This window comes from Microtus oregoni, unplaced genomic scaffold (genome assembly GCF_018167655.1).
Source record: "Microtus oregoni isolate MIOR12 unplaced genomic scaffold, Mior012 000004F_ref0000308, whole genome shotgun sequence".
Taxonomy (NCBI): Eukaryota; Metazoa; Chordata; class Mammalia; order Rodentia; family Cricetidae; genus Microtus; species Microtus oregoni.
The window spans coordinates 47,143,172-47,165,358 of record NW_024543063.1 but is presented as its reverse complement, the minus strand read 5'-3'; the positions used below and the strand labels follow the sequence as shown (position 1 = coordinate 47,165,358).

At 44.7% G+C, this 22,187-nt stretch overlaps 1 protein-coding gene across 4 annotated transcripts in view; it reads right to left on the bottom strand.

Annotated features, from left to right (window-relative positions):
- Slc7a6 (solute carrier family 7 member 6) overlaps positions 1-18,512 on the bottom strand; it is a 29,821-nt gene extending 11,309 nt beyond the window's left edge. Inside the window, exons 1-3 of one of the 4 annotated variants that reach the window (XM_041649649.1) lie at positions 18,428-18,512; positions 16,555-16,662; positions 6,320-6,878 (exon numbers count right to left, since the gene is read on the bottom strand). In XM_041649649.1, the coding sequence (XP_041505583.1) occupies positions 6,320-6,842 (523 nt within the window). In that variant the 5' untranslated portion in view covers positions 6,843-6,878; positions 16,555-16,662; positions 18,428-18,512. Of the gene's footprint in view, positions 1-6,319; positions 6,879-16,554; positions 16,663-17,339; positions 17,359-17,880; positions 18,148-18,427 lie in introns of those variants that run through there. The other 3 variants (XM_041649650.1, XM_041649651.1, XM_041649652.1) reach the window with 3 other exon arrangements.
- Positions 18,513-22,187: the final 3,675 nt, after the last annotated feature.

The following is a 22,187-nucleotide window of genomic DNA, read 5'->3' as shown; positions in this document are numbered from 1 at the left end:
AGAGAGAGAGAGAGAGAGACTTGGTGTGTGCCATTAACGTGACTGGTGCCTATAGTCAAGATCAATGCTAGACTCCTCAACTCTTGATCTCAATCCACATCCCAACCCCTTGTCTCCTGTTTAATATTATGTGCAACTATAGAAAACAAAAGATGTACTCTTTTTCTCAATTAAATTCTGCTGGCAGCCATCCCAATTTACCCCTCTTTGGGACCTGAAACAACCTCCCCGCAGGAGGTACCTGGCACTCATCTATGAGGATACTAAGGCTGAGAGAGGCTTGCATACTCCCAAGTTCAAATGATCTTCCTGAGCCCATTCTGATGCAAACCTGCCAATTATCAGTGAATCCCTTGGAGAGTTGAGCCTTCCTCAGAGCTTCTTAGGTCCATGTCATCTCAGCTACCTTTAAGCTCCATGCTAACGTACCATCTAAACCCTGTAGATTACTGAGGCTGTGAACTGCTACCTGGCTGTGGCTTAACCCACAGAGAGAACTCTTTTCCTGAACATAAAGGACAGCTCTGATCTAGGGGAGAACATGAGAATAATTATCCAAGGGCTTCTACAAGAAGGAACATAGTGACACTTCTAAGTATTGTCCAAGCTTACAAAAACAGAGCAAAAATCTAAATATATATCTTGTGGTAGTTTGAATGCAAGCATCACCCCTAGGCTCATATATTTAAATGCTTAGTCACCAGGGAGTACTAGGATTGAGACGTGTGGCCTTGTTGGAGGGAGACTGTCGCTGGGGGTGGGTTTTGAGGTTTCAAAAGCTCAAGCCAGGCCCATAGTCTTTCTCTGCCTGTGGATTAGAATGTAGCTCTCAACTACTGGTCCAACACCATGAGTGCAATACCACCATACCCCTACCATGATGATAATGTACTATTCCTCTGAAAGCAAGCTCCCAATTAAATGCTTCTTTTTAATAAAGTCTTACAGCCCATTCTTTCAACCTCTTGCACATACTCCCACCTATTTATTCCTTTAGGTGGACTCTCCCTTACTTATGCCAAATGCACACACAAAACGTTTCTCCCTCTTGCCCTGTCAGTCATCACTAACATCTACTTCCAAGGTCTAGCTCAGCCCTTAACTCCCTCTGAAAATCTTTCCCAAATATACTGGGCAGACCAGCCCAAGAGATCCCTCTCGCCTTCATTCCCACTTCACAATAGTTCAGTATCAAATGCTACAGTCCTGATTCCAGGAGGTGGCTCCCTAAGGTATATCTCAGTCTTCTTTCTGAGAGACCACAAACTCTCAGACAACAAGCTTACAGTGTGTCTAAAGCTCTTGTCCAGCAAAGAAGGAAGCTGATGAACCCTGGCTGGAGGCAAGGTAACAGCCGATTCCCTTGGGCAATTCTCCACTCAAAAGAAGAGTGTCCAGGGCCAGCTATAAAAATGACCATATGTTACAGAATAGCCTCCATGGTGTCCTAGGAGCTTCACTTAATATGCTGCTAAATAGGGCTGAAGAGTTGGCTTGGTGGTTAAGAGCACTAGCTGCTCTTCCAGAGGACCTGGGTTCAATTTCCTGCACCTAATTGGTGACTCACAACCACCGGTAACTCTAGTTTTAAGAGAACTGATGTCCTCTTCTGTGCTCACACGCATAAAATAAAAATCAATATTTTTAAAAAATAGCTGGGTTTGGTGGCACACACCTTTAATCCCAGCACTCAGGAAGCAGAGGCAGGCAGATTTCTGAGTCTGAGGTCAGCCTGGTCTACAGAGTGAGTTCAAGGGACAGCCAGGACTATCCTGAGAAACCCTGTCTCAATGGGGAAAATGCTGCCAAACAGTACATGTGCTCACCAGTCAGACAGCTAAGGTGGGACACATAATGAAGTAATTATATGTAATTGGGGACACAATGGTTAACTAGGCTGTTGAGAGAGGGATACCCCAAGGAATGTATGCTACTGAAAAATCTTCACAGGGATCAACTGCTGATCAAAATTCTCTCTTTGGCTAAGCCTGGATCAGCTAACATACATAGTTAACAGTCACCAGTAACCACAGGCACTAATACAATAAGCACATTTTGGGGTACTTGTCCATCTCCTTCTTAGAACTTACTCTCTCTCCTTATCAGAGATGCCAAACAATGGATCCAAGCCGGCCTTATAAATTATCCCTCCCAGAATACCGAAAGAGTGAGTCTATCTAATAGCAACAGGGTACTCTGAGAGTCTAGAACTACACCAAGTCAAAGACCATAGAAACCCTAACAGCAGAATATAAACCACACACAAAGGAAGAAAGCAGGAACATAAAATTAGAAGGCCTGAACTTGTGAGAAAAAGACTGAAACACTAGGAGATGCACAGAAATGGATAGAAAAGACAGAGACAGAGACAAAGAAATGGGAACAAGGGAGAGACCGAAAACTGGACACCATAGGAGGCACAAAAGCCCAGCTGGACTCACTGAGTATGCTTCACAACCTCAGCCCAAGTGCCAGGCACTAATCTCAGTCTTGCTCCTCCCCACCCCCTATCCTTCTCCAGTCTTCCTGCAGGTGTGGCCCTTTCTATACACAAGTAAACACAGCCCGCAGTGAAGGGAGAGTCATGACTGTATTAGCAGGATGAGTGAAGGCATGCCTCAGGAAGTTCTGCAGGACCCATTCCAACAGCCAGCTGAGCAGGCACAAAGCACCTGGTCAGTAAAGCTGACTGAGAAAAAGACTAACAAGCTGGAGCAAGGGAGCCTCTTACTATGATGCAGTCTTTTACATTTATTCACCCAGCACATATGCTTCTTACTCAACAAAAGTAGTTAATGAGCGCCAGCACATTTGCCAGAAACTGCAGGCCAGTGGGATGAAGTGAGTCAAGTGCCTTGGGAATGCCCCCACTCCCTCTCAGGGAATCAGGCACAGGAATACCAAGACAGAGTAGATCCTTAGAGGCTGGCCCCAGGCACCGAGCTTGCCTCATACTCTCAGTCCTGCCAAAGAACACAAGTCTACCAAGCAGAAGCCAAGTCCCTTGACTACTTGCCTGCTTCTAATTAGTAAACAAAATTTCACCACAGACCCACACCCCTTACGTTTCCAAGATCACCCAGCCCCGTCCAGCTGAGTCTGGAGGCCAGGTACTCAGACTCTAGTGCTACAACTCAAACCCTCCAGTCTTCTCTCTTTTGACCCTATTTCCATTGACAGGCCCTTAGGATAGTTTCCTCTCGGCAGCACTACTGACATTTTGGGCCAGTAAGACTATATCCTGTTCGGCAGCATGTTCATCACCACTCCTTGCCTCTACCAATAGATAACGGAAGCACTGCTTCCCAATAATTGTATCCCAAAGATGTATCCAGATACTGCCAAACTAACCTCCCACTGAGAAGCACTGCTTTAGGGTAACAAGTAAGACAACCGGAAATCTCACCACCACCACCAAACTGTAGCATGAGAATGCAGTGGGGTATAGATGGAAAAGCAGTGGATGAGGCTGCAACAATTTCAGGGGCCACACCTTCAGAGGTCAACAAAACAATACAAATGTGAGGGCTGGAGAGATGGCACCGCAGGGCTTGCTGCCCTTCCACAGAGCCTGAATTTGGTTCTCAACATGTATGGTGACCAACTTAGAACTGCCTGTACCACTGGCTCCAGGAGATCCAACACCCTCTTCTGGTTTCTGTGGGATCCGCATACATGTGGCACACTTACACACACAAAAAAAAAAACCACACACACACAACAAAGGCAAAACAATCTTTAAAAAAAATTAATACGTAGCCAAGAAAGAAGTATACACCTTTAATACCAGCACTAAAAGGCAGAGGCAGGCAGATTTCTATGATGTTCAGGCTAGCCTAGTCTACATAGTGAATTCTAGGCCAGTCAGGGCTACAAAGCAAGATCCTATCTCAAAAAAAAAAAAAAAGGCACTACAAATGAGAAAGGCAACAAAGTCTAAATATAGAGTGAGCAGAGGAGGCTGGAGAGATGGCTCCGTGGTTAAGAGCACTGGCTGCTCTTCCAGAGGCCCTGAGTTCAATTCCCAGCAACCATATGGTAGTTTACAACCACCTATAATAAGTAATGAGATCTGATGCCCTCTTCTGGCATGCAGGCATACGTGCAGAGCACTCATAAAAAAAAAAAAAAAAAAAAAAAAAAAAAAAAAAACGAAAAATAAAAGTAAGAGGAAACAGAAAACTGCTAGTTCCAGTACAGCTAGGACTGTTACATAGAGAAACCCTGTATCGAAGAAACCAAAAAAAGAAAAAGAAAAAGAAAAAGACACCTAAAGCTAGATATAGTGGCACATGCTTTTAATACCTACACTTGGGAGGCAGAGACAAGCAGATTTCTTTGAGTTCAAGGTCCATGTGGTTTACATAGTGAGTTCTAGGGTTCTCAGAGTTACACAATGAGACCTTATCTGAAAAATTTTAAAAAAAAAAACTTTAAAATACTTCTTTTTATTATTTAATTATACAAATGTGTATGCCTACATGTGGGTTATGTGCACTTGAGTATGGGTAACCATTGAGGCCAGAGGCACTGGTTACCCCTGGAGTTGGAGTTACTGAGCCACCAGATGGAGGGACTTGGAACTGAACTCAAGTCCTCTGGAAGAACAAACAGTAAGCACTAAGTGTTCTCAATGGCTGAGCCATTGCTCTGGCCTTTGTGCAATCTCCCAACAAGGTGGACTCCTCTAATGTCTCAATTTTCAACCAACAAGGTAGACCTTTCTATGTCTTCCTTTCCAAACTTCATTCCCCAACCTATCTAAGGCCTCATGCAGGATCCAGTGCAGAGCTATCGTTTTCACTTCATACCCTATGTCCCCTGAGACCATGCTGCTCTAAGTGTCATGCCAAACAGTCCCGCTTCTACCACACCCAAGCTCTGTTTAAAGTCTGAGTCTATGACCTAAGCCTCATTGGTTAGAATTCAACATGGTTTTCGGACTTGGCCTTCCTTCTAACAGATTCCTTCCCTTAGATCTGAATTCTGGGAATGTCTGAGTTTCTAGGAAAGAGAGCTCATAATACTAGTCCTAAGAAATCTGGGTAAAAATACACTGTGAGTGAAAAAGCACCAGAAACCACGTGGTCTATATTTCAAAGAGGTGATGCCACTCCTGCAATCAAACGATAAATTCTTGGTATGGGGATGGGCTTTCCAAGCCCAAGAAATCGTGGGAAGAATCATAACAGAGGGTGGGAGGCTAGCAAGTGAAAAATAATCCTCTTTCTATGTGTCAAAAATTTTAGGGAGGGGGCTGGAGAGATGGCTCAGTGATTAAGAGCATTGCCTACTCTTCCAAAGGTCCTGAGTTCAATTCCCAGCAACCACATGGTGGCTCACAAGCATCTGTAATAAGGTCTGGTGCCCTCTTCTGGCCTTCAGGCATACACGCAGACAGAATATTGTACAAATAATAAATAAATAAATAAAACCCTGTCTCGAAAAACAAAACAACAATAACAAAAAAAATTGTCAATAAGTTATATACACAGCCAAAGTTTTTGCAAGCAGAGATAAAGAACAGAATATGATTAAGGACTTCTGGCAGCACAACATTAAGAAACACAAGAACCTATGCTAGCCAAAGCACTAGCTCTGGGTAAATCCATAGCAATCTCCTCTCGTTTCCATGATTTCACACTGAATATCCTTTTCTCCACCCCTAAAAGAAAAGAAAATAAATAGGGACTCCTGGAATCTCTGACACTCTGTGCAGTGGCAGCAGGCAGAGGTTGTTTACAAAGTCAGTGTAAAGAAATCTGAAACACCAGTGGGAAAAGGCCATTTGGTATGGTGCCTGCTGCTTAGAACAGGCCATCAAGAGCAGCGGTGGCAGGAAAGAGGGTGTCCTGTGGGACTTGGGACCCCATCATCTAGAAAAGTCTATTTCCTCATTGATGCCTTTAAACTAGTTTCTAAGAAAAGCTGAGAGCACAACAAGGCCTTAGCTCTGACTTGTTCCCTGAGATAAGTTACAAACAGTGATGTTGACACCTTTCAAAACACCTGACCCTCTCAAAAAACACAAGACATGTATCAACCTGTCACATAGAGCAAGGAACAGAAATACAGGACAGCTAAGAACAAGAGAAACCCAAGGCCCCAAACACCATGAACAGATTCAAACTTCTCCCATCCTTTGTTTACTTAGCTCTCAGAACCAAATAAGTGATGAGATTATTTTTTCAAAAGGTATGAGACCTCACACCTTCCCTCCTCCCCAAAGAGCAAAATATGACATTCAGGTTTCAGTAATCATACAAGTAATACAGCACCCACACCTCCACATATGCCCCTGCCTCACCCCCATACTTACATATGCAGGCAGCAGCAAGAAGACGGCAGGCCGCATATGGAGGATCACAGGTGGGGAAGGAGGGCTTGATGATATAGTTGGCGAAGGTGATGGCGATGATGGCCTGACTGGTGGGCTCAACAATTAGCAGTGAGACCCACAGACGGATAAAGGCAATGAAGCCCCCAAAGGCCTCTAGAATGTAAGCATAACTGGCCCCTGACTTGGTGATAGTGGTTCCCAGTTCTGCGTAACAAAGGGCACCCACAACAGAAAAGAGCCCACCAATGGCCCACACAATTAGTGACAACCCATAGGAAGCAGTATATTTTAGGACACCCTTGGGTGAGACGAAGATCCCTGAGCCAATCATGTTGCCCACCACCAGGCTGACCCCATTCAGCAAGGAGATCTCCTTCTTCAGCTGCATAGTCTCTGGAGACCCTTGAGATGGTGAGCTGGCATCTTCTTTTACAGTGTGCTGGTTGGCCTTGGGGAGAAGATGGTAGGTGGGTATGGGACTCCCAAGTTCCCTGGCTTCCATGGTAAATGGTTCCTGTACACCTGTGTTTACTGTGGCCTGGCAAAGAAAACAAAGGTGTCATGTCTAGAGCAGGAGCTAGTGACTCTGGCTTAGTCAACACTTGCCAGGCAGACAATTTCCCTGCCCACCACCTGCTTAGCTAGAACATGCAACACACAAAACACAACAGACTTGTCTCAGTTTCACTTAAGATACAAGCAACTGGAGGTGATTTATTTGTTTATTTATTTATTCAAGGCAGAATTTCTTTCCTGGAACTAGCTCTTATAGACCAGGCTGGCTTCAAACTCACAAAGATCTGCCTACCTCTGCCTCCCAAGTGCTGGGATTAACGGTGTAATGTACACTGAAGTTTTGCCTTTGTATATCTGTGTGAGGACGCCGGATCAGATCCTCTGGAACTAGAGTTACAGACAGTTGTGTACTGACATGTGGGTGTTGGGAATTGAACTTGGTGCTCTTTAAGTGCTAAGCCATTATCTCTCCAGTTCCATCTACAGGCATTCAACCAGATGTGGCAAGATCTGCAGTTACATGGAAGGGTTAAGAAGATGCTAAGAGAGAGTATATCATTAATATAGCTTTGTGTGGTGGTACACAAATGTAATCCCAGCATTCAGAAGATTAAGGCAGGAAGACTCTAAATTCCACATGGTGGTGCACACCTTTAATCCCAGCACCGGAGTGGCAGAGGCAAGCAGATAGCTGAGTTCAAGGCCAGCCTGATCTACAGAGTAAGTTCCAGGACTGCCAGGACTACACAGAGAAACCCTGTCTCAAAAACCAAAACAAACAAACAGAAAGAAAGAAAGAAAGAAAGAAAGAAAGAAAGAAAGAAAACCATGATTGCAGAGACCTTCCTGAAAACACATAGAATCATGTGTAGCCTTACTCTCCACATTACCGCTTACTGATTCAATGCCTTTCTTTTCAACAATCTAAGAGATGGCCGGGCGATGGTGGCGCACGCCTTTAATCCCAGCACTCAGGCAGAGGCAGGCGGATCTCTGTGAGTTCGAGACCAGCCTGGTCTACAGAGCTAGTTCCAGGACAGGCTCCAAAGCCACAGAGAAATCCTGTCTCAAAAAACCAAAAAAAAAAAAAAAAATCTAAGAGATGGGGCTGAAGAGCTGACTCAGCGGTTACCAGCACTGGCTGCTCTTCCAAAGGACACGGGTTCAATTCCCAGAACCCACATGGCAGCTCACAACTGTCTGTAACTCCAGTTCCAGAGGATCTGACATCCTCACACAGAAAACATGTAGGCAAAACCCCAATGTACATTAAAAATAAATAAATCTTTTTTTTAAAAAAGAATCTAAGAGATTACAAGATTATAAGAGAGAAGGGGAAAGGGACACCCAGGGGCACCCTAACTTGGAGCTAACTTGCCACTGGCTTATTCTCTTTCCTCTTCAGCGTGTTCCTTAACACAATCTATGCTACAAAGTGATTCTCCCAAAACAATTTCTAGTCTTGCCACCTACCCAAAGTCACAGCCTCCTTAGTTACAGACCCAGCATTGGAAAACATCACGATAAGATGGCATGTGTGTACACATTCATTCCCTTTGGACCAACTCAAGAGAGTAGATTCTACTGTCTTACTTAAGAAGACTATGTCAAAAGAAGACAGGCAATCTCCTGACTCTATGCAAGCTGGCCTCTCTTCCTTAACTCCTGTGCTAATCACAGGTCAGAAACAATAATCCTACCTCACCTTTGGGAAAAGGAATGTAGTGGGCCATAAAATTGCCATCAAGGAACCATTCCTTAAAGGTCACAGGATAACTTCTAAAGGTAAGAATAGATGATACTCATAGACAGGTGCATAGCCCAACTGTCAGAAAGGCATCGTCCAGCAGCCAATGGGAGCAGAGGTGGACCCACAGGCAAACACTAGGCAGAGCCAGGGGAACCCTGAAGAACAGAAGGAGGGACTGTAGGAGACAGAGAGTTCGAGGACAACAGGAGAACACAGGCCATAGGGGTCACAGACTGAAGTGACAAACACAGACCCTGTATGGGTCTGAGCTAGGTCCCCTGCACGTTATGGTTGTGTGGCTTAGTAACTTGTGGGACTCCCAACAACAGGAGTGGGGGGTGTCTCTGACTCTTTTGCCTGCTCTTGGGAGCGTTTTCTTCCTACTTGGTTGCCATGTTTAGCTGTGATAAAAGGATTTGTGCCCAGTTTTATGGTATCTTGTTAAGCTATGTTTCGTGAATATCCCTGGTACGGTTGCTTTTTTTTTTTTTTTTTTAAGGGAAACAGAAGGAGTTGATCTGGGGGAAAGGGACTGGGTGGAGTAGAGGGAGAGGAAATGATAGTCAATGTAATACATAAGAGAAGAATAAAAGTTAAAAAAAATAGAACAGAATCAATACTTCAGCTTTCTAAAATCCTCTCCTCTCCTCAACAAAGACATAAAGCTTGGCAGAGTGGCAGTGGCACACACCTGTAATTCCAGTACTTGGGAGGTTGAAGCGGGGGAAATCAAAGGTTACTATTTAGTAACCCTCACCTAAAGAAAGAAAAAGCATGGGGCTGAAGGGCAGAACAAAAATAAAACAAAATGTATACCAGAGCCTGGCTTCACAGGGCTAAAACAAAGGAACCCAAGGTCATTGGAGTGTGAGAATCCTTGGAAACAGGGAAAATTCATTACAGACCCCACTCAAAACTCTTGTTTGACTTATCCCAATCGTTCCAAGAGTCTGGACCTAGGCCCTAGTTAAAAAACTTGTCTGGGGCATGAGAAGAGTAGAGCCAGGCTACCTCTACTTTAATAAGCCCAGACTTTGAGAACACTTCTCATTCTTGGAACTAAGCTCTATGCAGGTTCCCTATGCAAGCATGTGGAAGCATATTTGTTTCACATGAATGTCAAGTGAGTCCAGGTTTCCATGGGAACAAATCCAGCAAACAGCCAGGAGTCCATGCTCATGTAAGAGTGAGGTACAAAGAAACCTTCGGGGTCTAAATACTCAACATACAGACAGGCAGAAAAGCCTGGCCCTAGAGGCTACTCCAGCGTCCTCTAGTCCATCAGAACTTAGAGAGAGTGAGAGTTGCCAGGTATCCCTTGTGTACCTGTACAGCTGGGCACTAGTGTGTCTGATGTGGCTTTATTCAATGGGTCTACACACTAGACAAACTCCCCATTGGCTTGCTCTGGAAGAAATGTGCTACAATCAGTCACAGCCCCAGAACACCTCTTGCCTAGAATTGCTGAATTAGTTTAGGAAGGACTCCTCTCCTTCAGCTAAGAAGAAAGCTCTTTTCTTCACTCAATAACCAAATGCAATTATCACTATGAGCCTGTCCTTAGCTAAGGTAATTAAAACCCCTATCTTATTTTAACACAAGAGCAAAACTGTGAAATAACTACAGCAAACTCCCTGAGGACAGATGGCTAAATTCCTGCCTTGCTTGGCTACAAAACCCCAAGGCCATTCCTTACCTTTCCTCTAAATCTAACTCCCACTTCACATTCCTCTAGAAACCAGCCAAGCACCTCATCCACTAGGATTACATGTAAAGACACAGCAGTGAGCAGAGTCAATAAGGGCATGGATCATGTCCTCAGAACAAAACAACAGTATGATAAGGCAGCATGGAAATAAGAAAGAATTGAGACCAGAAACTCCACAGTCAAAAACCAGCTAGCTGTACCTCAACATTCTCTGACCTTCAGCTGTTCTTCCCAAAAGCTTCACTGACATTCTGTGAATATTACACTAAACAATATAAAACTGCTCAATAAAATATAAAGGCCTGGGTCAGAGAGATGGCTCAGGGGTTAAAGACACTTGTCACCAAGCCTGATGACCTGAATTGGACCCCCACAACCACATGGTAGAGAGAACCAGCTACCACAAGTTGTCTTTGACCTTTACACACATGCATGCATGCACACACACAAATATATATAAATGTAATAAAAAAAAATTTGAAAATGAAGAGGAGGTGATAAAATTAGCTCAGATTCTTGAGAAAGATTAGAAGACAATTTGTACACAGTCTCAAAAACCAAAAGAGGAAAAAGTAACAGCAAAAAAAAAAAAAGAAGAAGAAGAAAGAAAATTTTTGTGTTTGAGAAGGGAACAGGAAATTCTGGTAAAAACCACTGAGAAGTATAACCTCTGTGTCAGGCAAAATAACCCAGAAAGATCAATCCCACCCAGACACAAGGAAACTGAGGCTGTACCAGGACAAAGAGAAAACCTTCCTGCATCCCATTCCCACTAAGAGTTTGCACCCAGAAAAAAGCAACAGCAGTACAATACCCAGAGTATAGCAAACTGTACACGGAGAAGGGATAAAACTGAGAATAGAAAATATACTTTGAGAAAAAGTCTTCCCTGTAGGAAAGCAAACCAACCCCAAGCACAAAGAAACACCAGAGGAATGTGAAGGTAAGGTTACCCAAGGCACCATAGCAACAACAAAACCCAACACAATTCTATAATTGGTTCGAACTCTTCTACCAACAACCTTGCAAAAGAGTCATACCTATTTTTCAGAATAAGTTTCTCCTGTTCTACAAACTATGGCAATGACTAACAAATTATAAATAAGGAAAGAAAAAATAGCAAGAAAAATAACCCACTATCAAGAGGCAAGATATCAAACATGATGAGAAACATCAAATAGACTGTTTAAAATGGCTATGATGGGGAGAGGGCATGGGCAGATGCAACCAGCTGCGTGTGGTCCTGGCTAATTACTAGAGGCCTGAGACAGGAGAATCACTTAAGCCCAGAAGTTCAAGACCAGTCTGTATAACACAGCAATACTTCATTTCAAAAAAAAAAAAAAGAAGAAGTTGGGCAGTGGTGGCTCACACCTTTAAACTCAGCACTTGGGAGGCAGAGACAGGAGGATCTCTGTGAGTTAGAGGCCAGTCTGGTCTACAAGAGCTAGTTCCAGGACGGGTTCCAAAGTCACAAGGAAAAAAAACCTGTCTCCAAAAACCAAAATTAATAAATAAATAAATAGAAAATTTATTTCAGGCGGTAGTGGTGATGCACAGTTTTAATCCCAGCACGCAGGAGGCAGGAGTAGGCATACTTCTATGAGTTTGAGACCAGCGTGGTTTACAGAGTGAGTTCCAAGACAGGCTCCAAAGCTACACAGAGAAACCCTGTCTTGAAGAACCAAAAATAAATAGAGAGAGAAAGAGAAAGAGAGAGAGAGAGAGAGAGAGAGAGAGAGGAACAAAAATTGAAATTGAAGGAGTGGGGGGTACTGAGGAGACAGCTCAGTGCTTCCTATATAATCATGAGGTACTTTCTCAAAAACACAAGGTGGTTAAGCATAGTGGTTAGTAGCACATGCCAGCACTGAGGAGGCAGAAACAGGAGGACCTCTGTGAGTACCAGGTCAGCCAGTATTTAACACATACTCTCAAAAAACCCCACAAGGTGACCACTAACTTACACACACACACACACACACACACACACACACACACACACGCATGCACACAAAAAGCAACACATACAATGACTACAGTGAGTTTGGGAATATAGCTCAGTGGCTGGGTGCTTGCATCAGACCCTGGGTTCAATCCTAGGCCTGCAAAAAGTGAGACTAAAATAACTGTGATTAGTAGATTAAAAGGCTCTAAACTCAACAATAAGAGGAACAAATGTAGAAAATCATGAGTCAGAATAGAGAAAATAAAACGGTAAAATATATAAAAGCTGTAGAACAATAGTCTGAAGTAAGTAAGGGGAGGGAGACTATTTTAAACTTTTTTAGGCTATAAATGAAGCCCGAAGCAAAAACTGCAGAAATGTAGCATGGGTTTATAGCACAAAGGAAAAAAGAATGCCTGACAATACTATCATAAAGAACAGGAGGCAAAAATTGAAAGAATACTGTATAAAGTTCTTACATTATAGTGAAGGAATATCTTACTTAAGGGTAGACTGTAATTAAAGATTCATGAAGCTAAAGTATAGCTCAGTGGTAGAGAACTTGCCAGACATATAATTATGGCCCTATCCCCTAGAGGCCAGTAATAAAAGATTTACACTGTAAAATTAGGGCAACAATTAAAAAATATTAAAGATGTATAAGTAACAGGCCAACAGTAGAGAGCTGAGTGTGATGGCATATGTCTATACACCTCACACGAGTCCTGAGCCCTGGGACTAGAGGTATGCATCAAGTCTATCAAAAATAGCAGGCTTTAAGCAAGTTATATAACTATATTTAATATAAATTATCTAAATACACCAAGTAAAAGATGCTGTTAACAGTGTTAGATTGGCTATAAAGAAAATCTCAATATGCAAACTATAGGAAATCACTCTAACTATGAAGACATAAATAAGTTGCTGAGAAAAGAAACAAAAGAACCCAGACAGGCAGGGATAAAGCTCTGCTGATAGAGTATTTGCCTAGTACACACAAAGCCCTGGGTTTGTTCTCCAGTATAGCATAAAGCCAGTACAGATGCCCATGTCTATAATCTGAGGAGCTCTCAACAAGTTAAGGCAACATAATCAAAACAATTTACCTGCTACTATATATCAGAGTTCAAGGCCAGCCTAGGCTACACAAGACTTTAACCTAGGTTACATAAAAGCCTGTTTCAAAAAAGAAAGAAAAAGCTGGGTGGTGGCAGTGCATGCCTTTAATCCCAGAACTCTGCAGGCAGAGGCAAGTGGATCTCTGTGAATTCAAGACTAGTCTGGTCTACAGAGCAAGTGCCAGGACAGGCTCCAAAGCTACAGAGAAACCCTGTCTCGAAAAACCAAAAAGAGCCAGAGAGAGACAGAGAGACAGAGAGGAAAAAAAGAAAGACAGAGAGAGTGAGAGAGAGCGCTGGAGAGATGGCTCAGCAGTTAAGAGCACTGCCTGTTCTTCCAGAGGACCAAGGTTCAACTCCCAGCACCTGCATGGGAGCTTTCAATTGTCTGTAACTCCAGTTCCAGGGAACTATCATCTTCACACCAATGCACATAAAATAGTGCTAAATAATTATGAGCCCAGAAAAATGGCTTAGCAAGTAAACAGCACTTGCACAAACCTTACGAACCAAGTTCAATCCCTGGAACCCATGAAAAGGCCAGATGCACATCTGTAATCCCAGCACTGAATGGCCAAAGGGGAGGCTGAGACAGGCAAGCCAGCGGGAAGCTTGTGGGCCAGATAGCCTGGAGTAAGCTGACAGTAACAATCAGCAAGAGAGATTTTGCCTCAACAAGGTGGAAGGTGAAAGCCAACTCCCTAAAGTTGTCCTCTGACCTATAAATGCATTCCATGGCTCTTATGTGCCCACACTCACATACACATGAAAAATAAATGGAATTTAAAAAGCACACATAAGTAAAACAAAGCAAAAAGATGCTTTTGTTAAAGCTGTTTTTTTAAAACAAAAATACATACACATAAGCATATATAACGGTTGTTTTTTTTTTAAATATTTATTTATTTATTTGTTATGTATACAATATTCTGTCTGTGTGTATGTCTGCAGGCCAGAAGAGGGCACCAGACCTCATTACAGATGCTTGTGAGCCACCATGTGGTTGCCGGGAATTGAACTCAGGACCTTTGGAAGAGCAGGCAATGCTCTTAACCACTGAGCCATCTCTCCAGCCCTGTTTTTTCTTTTTGAGACAGTGCCTCTCTCTCAATCAGAAGCCAAGCTGTCCTAGAATGCAGTATTTAGAACAGACATTCTCTGTCACTGTGCTTTTCAGGTAAAAGCTGATGAAGTAATATAAATAATGACAAAAAAGTTTTTAATTCATTTACATTTAATCAGTCCCACAGTACCACAGATGCCCAAAAAAGGACCCCACACCTATGTGACAGATATTGCCTATCCCATTCCCCACAGAGATCTGTAGAACCATTGAAACAATGCGATGGAAACTGCTGGCATAAGGGGTCCATCTTAAGCCAATATTAAGCCTGGTATTAGAAATAGGCTATCAGCTAGGCAGTGGGTGCATGCCTTTAATTCTAGCACTCAGGAGGCAGAGACAGGCAGATCTCTGTGAGTTCAAAGCCAGCCTGGTCTACAAGAGCTAGTTCCAGGACAGGCTCCAAAGCTACATAGGAAAACCCTGTCTTGAAAAAGAAAGAAAAAGGGGCTGGAGAGATGGCTCAGTGGTTAAGAGCATTGCCTGCTCTTCCAATGGTCCTGAGTTCAATTCCCGGCAACCACATGGTGGCTCACAACCATCTGTAAAGAGGTCTGGTGCCCTCTTCTGGCCTGCAGACATGCACACAGACAGAATATTGTATACATAATAAATAAATAAATAAATAAGAAAAAGAAAGAAAGAGAGAGAAAGGGAGGGAGGGAGAGAGGGAGGGAGGGAGGGAGAGAGGGAGAAAAGAAAAGAAAAAAGAAGTGGGTTATCAAAATTCTACCAAATTTTTTTTGTTTTGTTTTGAGACAGCATTTCTCTATAGCTGGGATTCACTGTCAAATCTTATACAGTAGTTAAAATAAATCAGTATAGATCATACATAGTTACTAGTCTCAATCTCTAAGATGCTGACATCTCTAAAATCAAAAGACACATCCTGGGGCTGAGGGTGAGACTCAATGCGGAGAGTGTGTATTTAGCAGGGTTCCCCAGCACTGGTATGAAAAGTGGAAAAAACACAGCAGTTTCTAGCAGGATTCATCCTATTCTCCAGAATCCTGCAGCAGGTGGTAAAGGAGTTTACTAGATCCCTAAAATTTCTTTAGGAAAATTTAACAAGAAAATTATCATATGCAATTTTTTTTAAGATTTATTTATTTATTATGTATGCAATGGTCTGCCTGCATGTATGCCTGCAGACAGAAGTTGGCACCAGATCTTATTACCGGTGGTTGTGAGCCACATACGGTTGCTGGGAATTGAACTCAGGACCTCTGGAAGAGCAGTCAATGCTCTTAACCACTGAGTCATCTCTCCAGCCCCTCATATGCAATTTTTAAGAAAAAGGTAAATCATATAAAAATGTAATCACAAAGAAAGTTGTAGATATATTTATTTTAACTTTTTTTTTCAAGTAACAAAAATGATACTTATTGTCTTATGAAGAATATCAAGTAACTGAGATACAATTTACTTCACAATCACAATGGCTAAGATACTCATAGCTCTGCCAAGCCACCATGCCTTTAATCCCAGCATTTAGGAGGCAGAGGCAGGCAGTTTTCAGTGAGTTTGAGGCCAGCCTGGTCTACAGAGTGAGTTCCAGGATAGCCAGGGCAACAGAGAGAAACCCTGTCTCAAAAAAAAAAAAAAAAAAAAAAAAAAAAAAAAAAACCCACAACACTAAAACCAAAAAACAAACAAAACAAAAAACATAAGATAGAGGTAGGCACTGTAGTTCAGACCTATAATCCCAGCACCGGAGAGACTAAAAGTCCTCTCATTTACAGTTTGAGACCAGCCTAGGCAACACTGAAACCATGTCTTGAAAAAAAATTAAAAAGACATAAATACATAATTCATTTACAAAACAAGTTACATGCGTTATGATGTTTTATAACACTATGATTTTTGTTTTGTTTTTGGAGACAGGGTTTCTCTGTGTCATCCTGGCTGTCCTGGAACCCTCTTTGTAGAACAGGCTGGCCTCTTAAGCCTTTTTATTTGCATCATAGTCACAAAGTATGCAAATAACTACAGAGAGAGAGAGAGAGAGAGAGAGAGAGAAGAAAAACAAAGAACAGAGTGGTAATATTCACCTGTCACGAAATCAGTGAGGATCCACGCTTTTTTAAGTTATTTCTCCACAAAACAGTCAGGTACCAAGAAAGGGCTAATTCCTCTTCTCTGTTTTGGTCATTCAATCTCTGTAACAAATAAGTTCTTAGTTACTTGTCAAAAAATCTTAACTTACAGAAAACATCAGAGTATTTCCTCCTGTAAAATCTAAATTTTACACTCCCATTATTTACTCTACCACATAAAGGGTATGACTGACACAATCAGCACAGATTTGGTGTCAGAGACTACCCTGGTCATCTCAAGTCATAGGGATCTATTGCTCTAGAGTCCCAGGTCCTAAGAGCATCATGTACATAACTGTTGTAGAAACATCTCCACATTCTAGAGATTACAGCAAGAATGCATAAAAGTCAGAAAATTCCTCTATCGAGATACTCCAAGATCAGCCACATTAAAAAAAAAAAATCCAGATAAATAAAGAAAGAGGGTGAAGGAAAAAAAAAATCAGGTTCTCAAGGTTTTCTTTCTGTCTTTGTTGGTCTTCCTGTCTTTCTTTTTCTCTCGTTTGAGGAGGAACTAGGGATGAAACCCAGAGATTTGCATATAGTATTCAAGTACTGTTAGAGGTCCTATATCCCCATGAGAGCTGTGACTTTTCTTTACATTTGCCAAGGAAGGAAAACCAAATATAACTCAACTAAACAGCCTAAGACCAAAGGCGGGAAGCAAAAGCCGGCTGTATGAAACCACAATGGAGCCTTAACCAAGTACGAAGCCTGGGCAGCTTCCTGAAGGGCCTCACCAGGTAAAGAGGTTAAAAAAAAAAATCTCAGAAAGCAACAGCTTCAAGTCTGCTCCTGCTAAGTCTTCAAATCCCGGAGCAGCTCTCAGAAATCAGGCGCCAAACAGCTGAGCATCCTGCTACACAGAGGGTTAGGTCAGCTGCCCAAGCCTGAGCGGTTTCCCCCTCATTTACAGCAAAGGCGGAATTCCTTCCCACACGTAAGCCCCGTGTTTACGACTGGTTCCCCAAGACTTGTTAAATTAGATGTTGATTTCTATTTATACTGGTCCATTACACAACACGGGGACAAGCCTTTGGACTTAGTGCTCAGCACAGAATTTTCAGAATGTTTCACAAATATTTCTGGACATTTGTGACATGAGATGGTCAGGGAGATGACAAACTCGAGAGATTCAGAAGTGCCCCGGCCAGAGCACCGTGTTCCCGACAGCCAATCCCTCAGCACTCTAAGTCCCAACACGAGTCAAGAGGTTTCAACAGCGCCAAGAAGCTGCATTCCGGCATTCGCACACCGCCCAGCTGTCTCTGCCCTCCTCACACTCGCGGGCTCCCGCACAACAGCCTCTCCCTCGCAGTCTCTGCTCCAAGGGATCCCTCACACGGCCACGGACTGCGAAGGAGCCGGTCCCTCTCACACTCAGCGTCGCACACTCTCGAGGCGCCCTCCTGCCCACAGTTTTCCTCCTCACACTCTGGGATTTTTCCGTCACGCACACTGGGTCTCCGTTACACTCTCTGCCTCGCAGTTTTCTCTTTCACACACAGACCCCCTCACACTTAAGAGTCTTGCACACTCACAAAACCATCCAGGGTCTCTCTCTCTCACGCACACACGCATGCACGCGCCCGCTCGCTGGCTGGCTGGCTGCGCGTGCGTCTTCCTCACACCACCGTCCACTCAGGGCTCCACGCTCCCGGCGTCCTCCTCTCAGCCGCGGCGTCTCTCCCGCGCCCTCCGCCCCACGCGGTTTCCGGCCCGCATCCAGCACGCGGCGACGGCGGCCGAGCAGAGCGTTCGACCGCACACGAGACGTCCCCGACCGAAACGGAACCAGCCCCGGGCCGAACCGGAGCCAGCCTCTCACCTCCTCGCCCCCGCCAGTTAGCTCCCGGTGCCCCGGCGCTGCCAGGATGCTCGGTCGCGCCGCCGCCGCTGCCGCTCAAGCCCCGCCCACGCCACGTCACTCGCACCGGATCGCGACAGCGCGCGCCGCCTGGGGACCCGGCTCGGAGCTGGGGGCCCCCAGGCGGCGTTGCTTCCGGGCACCAGAGCGCGCCGGGGCCCTAGGCGATCCGCGGGCCGCCGGGGACCCCCACGGACTGTGACTCGGGTCCGGTCGCCCACTCCTGGGATGGCCACTCCCGGACGCCGCATGCAGTCACTTGAAGCCCTTGGGGATGCTGAGGCATGGAGCTCTCGAGGGTCCCCACACAGTTTCCTTCTCGGCCTTTGTTGGGGACTCCATACCCAGTGAGACCTCAGACAGTTCACACAAAGACCTCTAGACCGCCTCGCCGTTTGACGGCCGGCCTTCAGCCTGTGGAATCCAGGAAGAAAGAAAGGCACAGTCGGGACCTGTGCTCTGCCTGTCAGCTCAGATCCACTTCGACCACTTCTTGCTCCCTTAGCCACCCCAGGGCTTTGTCCTGGTATTGCCTGACCCTGCTGACACCCCTCTTGGGGAAGCCACAGCCTCCTACCCGTCTCCTCTCCCTCTGGTCGCTCCTTCTCTATCTCCTTTTAGGTTATCTTTTTCTTTAGTAGGGCTGGCGCTCAGACTCAACCCTGATTTTATATTCCACTGCACCCTCTAACCGACCTGGCTGGCAGGAATAAAAAATACATTCTAAAGAGACAGCTGTGCTCTCCTCTTAGGCTATCAGACTTTAAAAAAAAAAAAAAATAGGACCCAAGAAATCATTATTTCCTCCAGGAATGTCCCTCTTGAAGAGGAAGAGGTTGGAACATCCAAAGGAGGATGCTCTTTTCTCGTGGAGAAAAATTTACAACTGGTCAGATGACCTTCAAAGAGAGACTTGGAATTTTAAGATTTAAACCCTATCCTGGGTGGCAGAAGGGATGGCTCAGTAACTAAGTTCACTGGCCAAAGGAGGGAGTTCTATTCCCTATTCCCAGCACCCACGTGGTGCCTCTAAACACCTGTAACCCCAGTTCTTGGGGATCCGACAGGCATGCATGTGGTACACATGCAGGCAGGCAGGCAAAAACATAAGGGAAAACAGATCTTTTATTCACACTGAATGAATCTTCTGCTTTCCACTATTAATTTGTCTCCATTTATCATTTTATTGAGTTGTGTTGCTAAACCTAGTTTGTTGGGGAACAGGCTGTACCCCAAAATATGGTAACCATGATCTTCTTGTCCATGATACCACACACTGCTTCCCAGTCGTTTCTTCTAGCAAGATGTCCTGGGTCAGACACTCAAACCCTCACTCTCATCCCCTCAGTGGGAGACTCTGGAAATGCATAGTTAGTATCTGAACTCTCTACCCAGGTCTGCATGCCAATCCCCTGCCAGCTGCCTCAGAGTTCAACCTGCAGCACCTGCCATGTGCGCTCCGTACCCACCCAAAAGCACGTAAAATATCATGAGCTTGGTGGATTGTCTGCATGTTTGTTTTATAAATTGATTGTGAAATTCTACAAAGTGTGAAACTTTGTAACGTGATCGGGTTATTCTACTAAGTGCAAAATTTGTAATGACTGGGCTGGAGAGATGGCTCAGAGGCTAAGAGCACTGGCTGCTCTTCCAGAGATCCTGAGTTCAATTCCCAGCAACCACATGTGTCTCACAACCATCTATCATGGGATCTGATGCTCACTTCTGGTGTGCAGAAGTACGTGCAAACAGAACACTCATATACAGAAAATACATAAATAGATCTTCAAAAGAAAAAAAAACCTCTCTTAAAACTTTCCTTCCTTCTGCCTGATGAATGAAAATGAGGACATGACCACTCCTAGGTATGGTTGAAGACGTTTTTATTGTAGATGAGAGGAAGGGCACCACCAGAAGCATCTGGAAGATTCCAGAATGAATATGGCCAACAGAATAAACCAGACAGGGCCACAAAAGGAGAGGGAGTCGGAGAGAGGAAGAAAGAGAGGGGAGAGGAGGACTAAGAGGCCAAGAGAAGAACAAGAGACACAAAATGGCTGAGTTTATATAGGAAAGAAGCGGAGGGAAGGGAAACAAGCCCAGGACTGGAAAGATTTAGGGTAAGGGACATGGGGGGTGACAAGAAATGCTGAGATGCCAGGACTCGACTGGGTGGTAACAGGTTCTAGGAAAGTCTGCAGTCAGCGTCCAATTTGATGTCAACAGGCACCTCAGCCCTTTGTCCCATGTTTCGTTGAGACTTAACACCTATCGGATGACAGTCCTTGAGGAACCCTTGCTGGTGCCACCCCTTTGTGTAACCTCTGCTTAGAACCCTTGAAAGGTCTCTGATGCAAGTTCAAGAGGGCCCTGAGATGGATTGCTGGTTGTATGGAGCTTATTAAAAGTCATTAACACCATGGAACAACACAGACAGACAACAGCATAGCAGGGACTCTGAGGAGAGTTCAGGTTCCGGCCCCAAGAAATAGCGGCAGAATGTCTACAAACAGGAAATCAATAGGCAGCGGTTTCTTATACCACACTAAGGATGAGGAAGGCTTCCCAGCATAAGCCTGGATTCAGCCCCTCTGATTCCCAGACTAGAGGCAGAGTGGGGGGTGGGAGCAGGATAGGAGGCCACCAATACTCCTTTGATGTAAACTCCCTACCCCATGTGAGAAACACTGTTACATAGAGATCCACAGACAAGGATCAGAACAGTGCCTGTAGGGGGTGTGTGTGCTGTAAGTATTGCAGCCTGGGCAGCAGCTGGATTTCCTTACAGCCTTCCACACCTCTGGACGTGTACATGAGGCTATATAGATTTAAGTCAGTTGCGTGTGACCCTTTACTTCTGGAATCAGTTCCCCAAGCCTCTCTGAGACAACGCTCCATTCAGTGATAGCCCACCCACTTGTCCTCGCAATAGCTGCGTAGAGAATCGTGCCGGTTTTCATCTAGATCTCTGGCTCTGCTGCCTCCGGTTCCCATGTAAAAGCTCACCAGCTGAACGCTCACCACGTATAAGACACAGGACGAGATGTTTTCCAACGTCGGCATTCTTGTTCTACAGGAGCATCCCTGCAGGATACACTTATCCTCATTGATCAGATAAGGAAGCTGAGACTCAGGAAGGTCAAAAGAAGAAAGGAAAATCGTCTGCTGCTGGTGGAGTGCTTCTCTGCCTCTGAAATTAAGGTTCCAGTAGGGCCAAGAATCGAATGAGCCGGCTACAAGGTCATCACAGGAGATGGCATGGGCGGCCGGTAAGTAGGTGTCAAGTGAGTAGGGCCGGGGAGTGAGGCTTCTTTTCATGTTACCAGCTTCTCACTTAGGGTACTGCCCCAGCTGGGCTTGTATGTCCTCACCTCATTCTCCCTTTCCTGACCACCCCTTCCTCACAGGTCTGGCCAACACTGCATACCTGGTACAGTGAGGCTTAGATCGCCCTCTAGTGACCCCAGAGTATATTAACACCTGGCGTCTAGTCTGACCGACTCAATTGGGAAACTACCATTGGAACTGAGCATCCTCAGGGGCCCAGGTTCTATACCAAGTTGAGGCTGGGGCCCAATCCCTCCACATGCATCCTGTAAAGCATACCACATCTGCTCTTCGTGTATTCGCTACGCACTACGGTACAGTACGCGTCTGTACTCTGTGATGGTTTGCAAGTCTCGGGCAAGGGCCTGGAGATTGACACACACACAGACAGAGA